The sequence below is a fragment of the Leuciscus leuciscus genome (genome assembly GCF_965113295.1).
Source record: "Leuciscus leuciscus genome assembly, chromosome: 13".
Classification (NCBI taxonomy): domain Eukaryota; kingdom Metazoa; phylum Chordata; class Actinopteri; order Cypriniformes; family Leuciscidae; genus Leuciscus; species Leuciscus leuciscus.
This window is the reverse complement of record NC_138737.1, coordinates 10,540,862-10,550,079: the sequence shown is the minus strand read 5'-3', so window position 1 is coordinate 10,550,079 and position 9,218 is coordinate 10,540,862. Positions and strand designations below refer to the sequence as shown.

At 35.4% G+C, this 9,218-nt stretch overlaps 2 protein-coding genes across 5 annotated transcripts in view; one reads left to right on the top strand and one right to left on the bottom strand.

The window, feature by feature from the left end:
* Positions 1 to 2,641: 2,641 nt before the first annotated feature.
* Positions 2,642 to 8,102, top strand: LOC309512628 (LIM/homeobox protein Lhx8; the record flags this gene model as incomplete). The annotated part of the gene is made up of 8 exons (XM_082188323.1): positions 2,642 to 2,809; positions 3,547 to 3,687; positions 3,792 to 3,913; positions 4,008 to 4,228; positions 5,330 to 5,394; positions 5,549 to 5,644; positions 5,803 to 5,968; positions 6,977 to 8,102. The coding sequence occupies 8 exons, from the start codon at positions 2,642 to 2,644 to the stop codon at positions 7,051 to 7,053; spliced, it is 1,056 nt and encodes a 351-aa protein (XP_082044449.1). The 3' UTR covers positions 7,054 to 8,102.
* slc44a5b (solute carrier family 44 member 5b) overlaps positions 7,209 to 9,218 on the bottom strand; it is a 37,704-nt gene continuing 35,694 nt past the window's right edge. For all 4 annotated transcript variants that reach the window (XM_082188284.1, XM_082188286.1, XM_082188283.1 and 1 more), the window contains one exon: positions 7,209 to 8,560. In XM_082188284.1, the coding sequence (XP_082044410.1) occupies positions 8,439 to 8,560 (122 nt within the window). In that variant the 3' untranslated portion in view covers positions 7,209 to 8,438. The remainder of the gene's footprint in view (positions 8,561 to 9,218) is intronic.

Sequence of the window (9,218 nt, the reverse complement as noted above, 5' to 3'; positions counted from 1 at the left end):
AAGTTCATATTGATGCGTCTCAAAGTCAAATGGACGTGGAAATATATCTACAGTGTCAATAAAAATACAGGTCTTATTAAATTGAAATGGAAAAGTAAAATACAAAAATGTATCGTTATGTTATGTATTGTGTATGCTATGTAACATATCGCTTTTGTCAGATGTTATGGTTTTGTAGATTTTCTTTTATTAAACCTGTGGATAGTTAATGTAGGTCAGGTTCCAATAAGTTGTACAACTGTACATTGATGCCCTCTAGTGTTTTCACTGGAGATTGTCTGTACAAACTGAACAATCACTGAAATATTCATGATTTCAATGCAGTGACATAATTTTGGCCTTTCATTCTTGGAAACATAAAAAAAAAAAAAGAATTTCATTTGTGTGACAATTCTGACAAATAAAATTAGAATTTGAAGTAGAAGTGAATTAACTTTAGGCGACTTACTAATCTTTTCCTAGATTAGCTTGCCGTAATAGCCTAGCCTAAGTTACTCTACCCATGTACATATTCCGATTAACCCTACACCTACTTTCACCTAGCCTATATTCTTCTAACTGTAGGCCTACCACAAAATATTTACTCTATTACAACTGCAAAAATATGAGCACTCTATGCGTCGCATCCCCATAAAATGTGTGTGTGTGTGTGTGTGTGTGTGTGTGTGTGTGTGTGCGTGTGTGTGGCCTACCTATATACGTTATGGATAGTAAAAAGCAGTAAATTTTGACCTTTTGGGGAATTTTTTTTTTGGAGCCCCATGAGGAGAACAGCTTATAATAAAATGAAGGGTTTTGAAAATCTAAAAATGCAGAAAGTTTTCTTTGATGGGTAGGTGCGGGGTGAGGGTATCATAGGGGGATAGATATACAGTTTGCACAGTATAAAAATCATTACGTCTATGTCAAGTCCCCATAAAACATGGAAATCCAACATGTGTGTGTGTGGTCCAGGTAAACCCTACGTTATGAGGACAAATTGTCCCTACAACGATGGCAATATCCGAAATCCTTGTCCGTGTGGGGACATATTTTGGTCCCCATGAGGAAAACAGCTTATAAATCAGACTAAATGATGATTTTTGAAAATGTAAAAATGCATAAAGTTTTCTGTGATGGGTTTAGTGTAAGGGTATAGAATATATTGTACAGTATAAAAATCATTATGTCTACAGATAGTCCCCATAAAACATAAAAACTCAGCGTCTGAAAAGTGAAAACACAACAACGCGTGTGTGTGTCGGATGGCATCTGTGGGATTGTCGCAGTGTTTGGGTGTGTAGTGGGTGGCACTGCAGCAAGTGCAATCAGTGTTAGATTGGACATTTATGCTGTGATTGTGGAGAAGGCATGCAATCACTTCCTGATTAGGGCATTTTTCCACAACTCTCTGATTGGACAGACAGACACTGCAGTCCTACAGATGATCACTCAAAACATGCGGTCTGAAGGCCTCGATCGCACCGACGAGAATTTCCATTGTAACACTTTGTTAAAAAATTATATAAATAATAATAGGCTACTTTAACAATTAAATACGTAAGAAAAATCGTCACCGAAACCAGCCAAAACTCCATAACTTAAAATAATTAATTACAGGTTGCGTACGTGCCTTTCAAACTAAATGAATAGGCTACACAACAGATGCCAATGTCAAACTCACTGCATTAGTACTGTTACTAGTTAGTAAGTATATTTAAAAATATGTTTTATTATTTTAGTTTTCATTATTAAACGCCTAGCCTAACTCGTCTCGAGTCGTCTCTTTTTATGAATTTTATCCAAATTTCAGCAATAAACTTTTATAGGCTATAGCCTACTTTTAAAAGTAGCTAGAGTATTTGACTAACGAACAGATACTCATTAGGCCTTCGAAAATATAATATATTATATTATTATTATTTTACATTATTGTCCTTTAAGTCATTAAGTAGCCTATTAATATAAAGTAAGAACATATTTTAAGACATCCTATAAACTGTGTAGGTTTTGCGGCACATAGGCTAAGCGTCGGTCAATTGGTGCATATAAAGACTTTAAAATTGCATAGGCTGTATAGCCTATACAATTAAAATTAAAACGCCCATTTTCAATTCCCGGAAATTGCTTTAGGCCAACACCTTTTGTTTAATTCTGGAACATCTACCATGAACAAATAAATAAAGCGTTTTACATGTCATAATGATAATTTTTTTTTTTTTTTTTTTGTCCCGGTGTGATGTGTTCCCTGCACAGTTCGGAAGAAATATTTCCGCCATTTCCCCTAAATTATACCAGAAGAAGAAAAGAACCCGCCTTGAAATCACGGCAATTAAGTGTCAAGAGTTTAATGAGACCTCTTCACCTTTGGGTCGCTCTGGTTGAGCGTTTGTGCCAAACGTGTGGCTTTTAATTGCTGTTATTAAATAAATCAATTCTCTTCTTCCACTGATTCTTCAGAGGTTTTGACTGGCATTCGTAATTGATACGTGTGGGGTTAAGGCATTATGTGTGAACCGTTTCTGAACCACTAATGCTGATTTCAAGTACATAATACATGCACAGATAACCATTAGCCTAACAGTCGGACGTGTTTTAATAATGACTGAAATTCTTAAAGTCTAAATGTAGTTTTGGCAGGCTAATTGTGGTTGCGGTTGTCATGGTGAAGAGAAGATTGGGTGATGTTTATGGGATGGAGCGCGTACATTTAAAGGCTGTTTCGATGGGGACTTTGGAAATCAGGAGCGCATTCACCACAGTCATGTCTACGGGTCGCAGTGAGGATTTTACCAACAAGTGCAGAGAAGTTACAAGCGACGATTGCATGGTAAATATTTTGTATGTATATATTTTGCTTGACCATAACCAAGTCATCGATAAACCATGAACCCTTTTCAGTCAGTGATATAGGCTACTGTAATGTATTGTTGAGGAGGGTCATATATGTTTTGGTCCATTGAGGTTCATCTCTCGCAAACCGTATTTTGGCGCCTACTTTTAAAATGTTTTATTTTTACAGTTTTGTGATATAGGCTACGTGTGATATGAAAACGACAATAAGATAATAATAACAACCTACATGTACTTTGCCGGTGTAAAGTTAACATCCCAATAATAAGGGCACGAACTCGGTAGCTATGGTCACCTCCTCAAGCGAACGCGATTATTATTTTTTTTGGCAGCGGAAATGCGATTTTCTTTGTTACTGAAATATTGATAGAAAACGCTATTAAACCACACAGTGGGCGCCAGATAATTGATATGCGCATTAAAATGTTATTCACAGAAGTGCAGTTTAAATCTAATTTTCAATTGTGTTGAACCAATAGGCTATTAGCTGTACACTGTAAAAAAAATATATGGTCAATAAGTTATGAAAACATGTTTTTACATTGGACGCTCATCAAAATAAGTTAATACTTATTAAACTTAAATTATATAAGAATGAACTAATTTAAAGCAATTTAAGTTGAAATGACTTAAACACCCATGTTGATTGTACTTTTGTTGAGGCAGAATTTTTTTTATAGTGTATGTTTGAAAATATAATTTTTGTCTCTACAGATTTCATCAGAACTTGTGAATGGCCGATTAGATCCTGCTTCTCCATCTGCTTTACCCCAAGCAATGGCGTCTGATGCTTTCCCAGGCAAAGTAGTTTGCGCAGGGTGTAGAGATGACATCCTAGACAGGTATCTACTTAAGGTGAGAAGGATTTTTTAAAATATTTATTCATTGACAGTTTTGCTGCATGATTCTTCTAATGTAATGTAATGTAATTTCTTACACCTGGTAATTATTAATTGCAGGTAAATGACTTGTGCTGGCATGTGCGATGCCTTTCATGCAGTTTGTGCCAAACCACTCTGAGCGGAAACACAACCTGCTATGTTAGAGGGCGAGAGGTCTTCTGCAAACTAGATTACTTAAGGTATTTCTTCTGAAGATGTACAGAATATTTATGCTTACAAGATGTTTCAGTATGTATTTAACCTAATCCAAACATAATTATGGATGTTTGACAGAAGGTATCAGACATGGTGCTCGTGCTGTGGGGAAACGGTTCAATCCTCGGACTGGGTACACAGGGCGAAGGGAAACGTTTACCACCTGGCGTGCTTCTCGTGCTTCTCCTGTAAGAGGCAGCTGTCCAAAGGCGAGGAGTTTGCTTTGGTTGGGCAAAAATTGTTGTGTCGAATCCATTATGACACCATGCAGGACAAACTCAAAGGGGCCTCTGAAAAAGGTGAGTTGAGAGTCCTGCATACATACAGGGGACATACTTTAAAACCCTATAAAGCCTACTGTTATATTTGATACGCACATTTCTAAGCACTGTAAATTATCAACATGATCAAAATGTTGCTGAAAAAACTGTTGTACACAATCTTCTATATACCTTCTGTATTCTAAAGACCTTTTAGTATAAATTAAAATAAAGTCCATCTTCAGGTTGTGGTACACATCTTTTTGCTGTGTGATCTTTACTGATTTTTATAAAGTGAACATAAGAATAAATGATATATATATATATATATATATACTTGCTGGACTGAAGCAACTTAGGTTAACTTAATTAAATTTTTTAGAAAAATCATGTTAAAATGTGAGTATCAAATATGATGCTGTACATCAGGCTTTTGAGAAATGTTTGTATATGTCGTTATCATAATTGTATTGCATTGCATTATATGCTTTGCCCCCCACAATAGTTATTGAGTTTTGATCATAAAACAATAGAATTTTTCTAAGAAATATTATGAGATACAGAGTGACAACAACTGATATTTATATGCATTTTCATGTTAGTAGTAAGTAGGCTCGCTATATTGTTATAAAGATCCAATTGATTTACATTACAATGTTTAAGAATTTCATCTTATTTGGCCACATAAATATGAGCAACTGCACCAAATCACATATTTTTGCTCAGTTTGGGTCTCTGAATAAAAATTAAGTATGAGATCCATATTCTCATATATCATACTATGAGCCATGAAAGCCTTATGTAACAAATACGACACTCAACAACATACAGTATGCAAACTTTTTTATAGATTTTGTCTAGAGGTTCTCTAAACAGTTCCATTTAAAAAAAAAAATTCTTCAGACTATTATTTCATGTCAGGCTTTACAGGTATAAACTACACATTATTTGCATCGTTTGGGTAAAAATAATACAAACCAAGATATCTTAGGGGGAAAAAAGCAGTTGTTTGGTTTTGATAGATGGGCTTCTGGTTTTGTTTTCTAGTTTGTAGCATGCTCTGTCTGAAAAAATAATTACACCTGTGCCTTACCTTTTATTATTCCAAAACCATTTGTCCTGATGGTGCGTTGCCTACAGGTTGTGAGATAAACCAAAAGCCGTCAAAAAGAGCACGTACCAGTTTCACTTCTGACCAGCTACAGGTAATCTAAATCATCCCTCTTGCTGTTCAATGTGTCCCAAATGAGTTCAAAGAAAGAAATAATCGATCCCTGCTATGTTGTACTTTGTACAGATTTCCCACTCCCTTACTGACTCTGATCCTGCTGACGCTATTTCTCTGTCTGTGGCTTGCAGGTTATGCAGGCTCAGTTTGCTCAGGACAATAACCCAGACGCACAGACACTTCAGAGGCTTGCTGAACAGACTGGGCTTAGTCGACGCGTCATTCAGGTTACATTTCTTTAGCAATTTCTAAAGTGCCTAAATTGAGCTGTTATAAATTTGTAACTTAAAAGTGTTACCATTGTTTACCATTTGCTACCATATGTAGCAACAGAAGTGAATGCGTATGTTGTCTAAGTAATTTCTTCTCATTTCTTTCTGGTCAGGTCTGGTTTCAAAACTGTCGTGCCCGTCATAAGAAGAACATCTCTCCCCCTCATACAGGAATATCGGCAGGGGGTCTGTCGTCACTCCGGGCGGTTCCCAACCTAAATGAACTGCATTATACAGACACATCCATGCTTACGGCCTTACACAGCATCTGCATCGATGGTGAGATTTGAGGGAATGTAGTACAATCAGCCAAATACTCTATAAATAGTACTTTATCAGTTTTTAGTGTGAAAAACTGTTCTGATATAGCAGAAATACTGGAAGAATTTGCTGATTTGATGAAAACTGCAAATGGAAAGGCAAAAACATATCTTTCCTCCTTATTTCAAACTGAAGAAATCGCCACCCAATACCAATCCGAGACACAATAGCGATGTTCAATTCACGAGGGAGGGAGCAGATTTCCAATGAACCTGCCAAATTGGTTCTTAAAGTGCACTGAATGATTCATTTGAAAATCAGACTGATCCGATTGCAGCTGTTCTTGAGCCAACAACTCACTGATTCAATGATTGGGTCAAAGACTTGACTTGACTCTCAAAAACTTGAAACTTGACTTGGACCTCAAAGACTTGAGACTTGACTTGGACCTCAAAGACTTGAGACTTGGACCTCAAAGACTTGAGACTTGAACCTCAAAGACTTGGACCTCAAAAACTTAGACTTGGACCCAAAGACTTGAGACTTGGACCTCAAAGACTTGAGACTTGACTTGGACCTCAAAGACTTGAGACTTGGACCCAAATACTTGAGACTTGACTTGGACCTCAAAGACTTGAGACTTGACTTGGACCTCAAAGACTTGAGACTTGGACCCAAAGACTTGAGACTTGACTTGGACCTCAAAGACTTGAGACTTGACTTGGACCTCAAAGACTTGAGACTTGACTTGGACCTCAAAGACTTGAGACTTGGACCTCAAAGACTTGAGACTTGACTTGGACCTCAAAGACTTGAGATTTGGTCCCAAAGACTTGAGACTTGGACCCAAATAATTGAGACTTGACTTGGACCTCAAAGGCTTGAGACTTGACTTGGACTTAGAAGCAAAGACTTGGACCTCAAAGACTTGTAAACATGTCTGGGAAAAGGTATAGTGTCAAGATGACATACATTTGTTCCTGTGAGTTTTTGCTTTTAATGGCTCTGTTTCTCTTTTATCTCCAGTTCACACACCAACATCTCTACTGTATCAGCCATTACTGTCCCAACAATTAACACATCTACCGATCAGCAGCAGCTAAACATTTAACAATTCAGCTGTAAATGTTGTGCCAATTATTATAACAATATTTATGCCACTAATACCTTTGTATTAAGTTTATTCATTTGTATGTTTTCATTTATTAATGTGTATTTTGTTCCTATCCCATGCGGTTTAAGTAAAAATAACTTCCTGTCAATTGTCTATATGAAATACTTTATTTCCAAATTGATCCTTGCATGCACTTGGATTACATCATACAATGTTATTATACATTGTAAATTATGACAACATAAAGTCACAAAAATAATAAAAATGTTTACCACACTGTAAAAGAAGAGAATTAAATAAAGTTAAATACTAATAAGATAAGAAAAGTGTTAAACTAAAGAATAATGCAATTTAAATGAATTATGAGAGCTGATTTTAATTTCAGCACATGCACTCACTGTATTAGCATTCACATTCATGTTCTTAACATAAAAATGGTACGGAATACATTTTGACTTAAATATTAGAAGAAACATCCCTTTCAAATGATGAGGAAAAAAGTGTACATTGTATAAAAAAAAGAAGGTAAAACTTCAAATGGTTTGTAATCACATAACTTCATCAAAATATGAGCAATTAGTCCACCTAAAATAACTACCAATATTCTGCACACATATTCATATCAAGGTGTTATTAACATAAATTCAAGTCCTTGGCTAAAATGAAGTGTGAATGGACACAATGAAATCTCTAAAGGAGTGAGGGGTGTAACCTCCTGCTGATAGAGAGCAATCGATCTGATGAGAAATGCATTTGGAAGGATGAATAAGAGCAGTAATGAAGGAATAAATAGTTTAAAGCTCTGCACAGCAGAAAAGGGCTCAAATCAACATGTGGTTGAGGTTAAAAGAGATGTTAACGGCATGTTGGAGTAAGGCACTTCAGCTGAACTGCAAGTACAAACAGCAACTTTAAAAAGTTGAGGAAAATTCATCTAGTGAAGAGCAATTAAATGCGTTACCGGTCATTTTCTCAATATGAGAAAAGTGGCAGTTTCACCCCAAATGGGTGCTAACAGAATGCAATGGTCATATAAAAGACAAGAATCAGTTTAAAAAAAACAAAATAAAAAAAAACACACACTAAAATCTATAAAAATGCATAGACACTTACAAACACACCTACAAACAGGAAATAATCTCAGCTGATTTACATGCTTATTGTCAATTATATTTACTTTTATAATAATAACATGAAAAGATGCAGATCAGTTTGAAGACTCTTGTATTTATGTTTTTGGGCTTCTAATAAGATTTATAACACAAGCTGCCTACGGACATGACATGACCATTTAGGATGCTGATGGTCAGTAAACAGAATAACAATCGGCGGTGTCCGTTTTTCATGTCAGTGCCTTTTTGTTGGTTGCTGCTTTTATTTTCTACCTTTCTTTTTCTCTGGTCTCTTGTGGTTCTTCTTGTTGAGGATGGCTCGCAGGCTGCCGCCCATGTAATACGGGCGGCTTGCTGAGCCGTCGTTCTTCTCCAGATCAAGCACTGAGAACAGAAGCATAAGCAACGTTAATGCCAACCAACCGTTAATGTGATTTTGTCGGCAATCAGAGGCAATGCTGGATATTTGGATACAAGGAAAACCTAATTGGAGAAAGTTATACTGCATATCAGAAAAAGTATATATACAGTAGTGGACAAAAGTGATGTCCGGCCTAGGAAAATGTACATCTTTACCGTTTATAAAAAAATATTATTAAAAATGTGTTAAAGATTTTGTAAGCATATTGCATAGTCAATTGTTTTGTTTGCGATAAAGAAATGAAACATGCCAAATTGTGCGGGCTGTCATACAAAGAAATTTTAAACAAATGCAAAAACAGGAGAGAACAAATTAAATCTGAATATTTTGCAGTCAATGTATGCTTTTTCTTGTGAGCTTTTTGTCTTTCTATGCATTTTTTGCATAGTAAAATAAAACGCGTAGCTGTATTTTGCCCTTTTTTTTGTCAAATAATTTTTTCAGATAAATACCTTAACCATGTTTTGTTCTTCCTTCATATAAAAAAATATTAATATAGACATAAAAAAAAAAAAAAAAAAAAAAAATATATATATATATATATATATATATATATACATATATATACACACATTTATACATATATAATACATATATATATATATATATATACATACATAT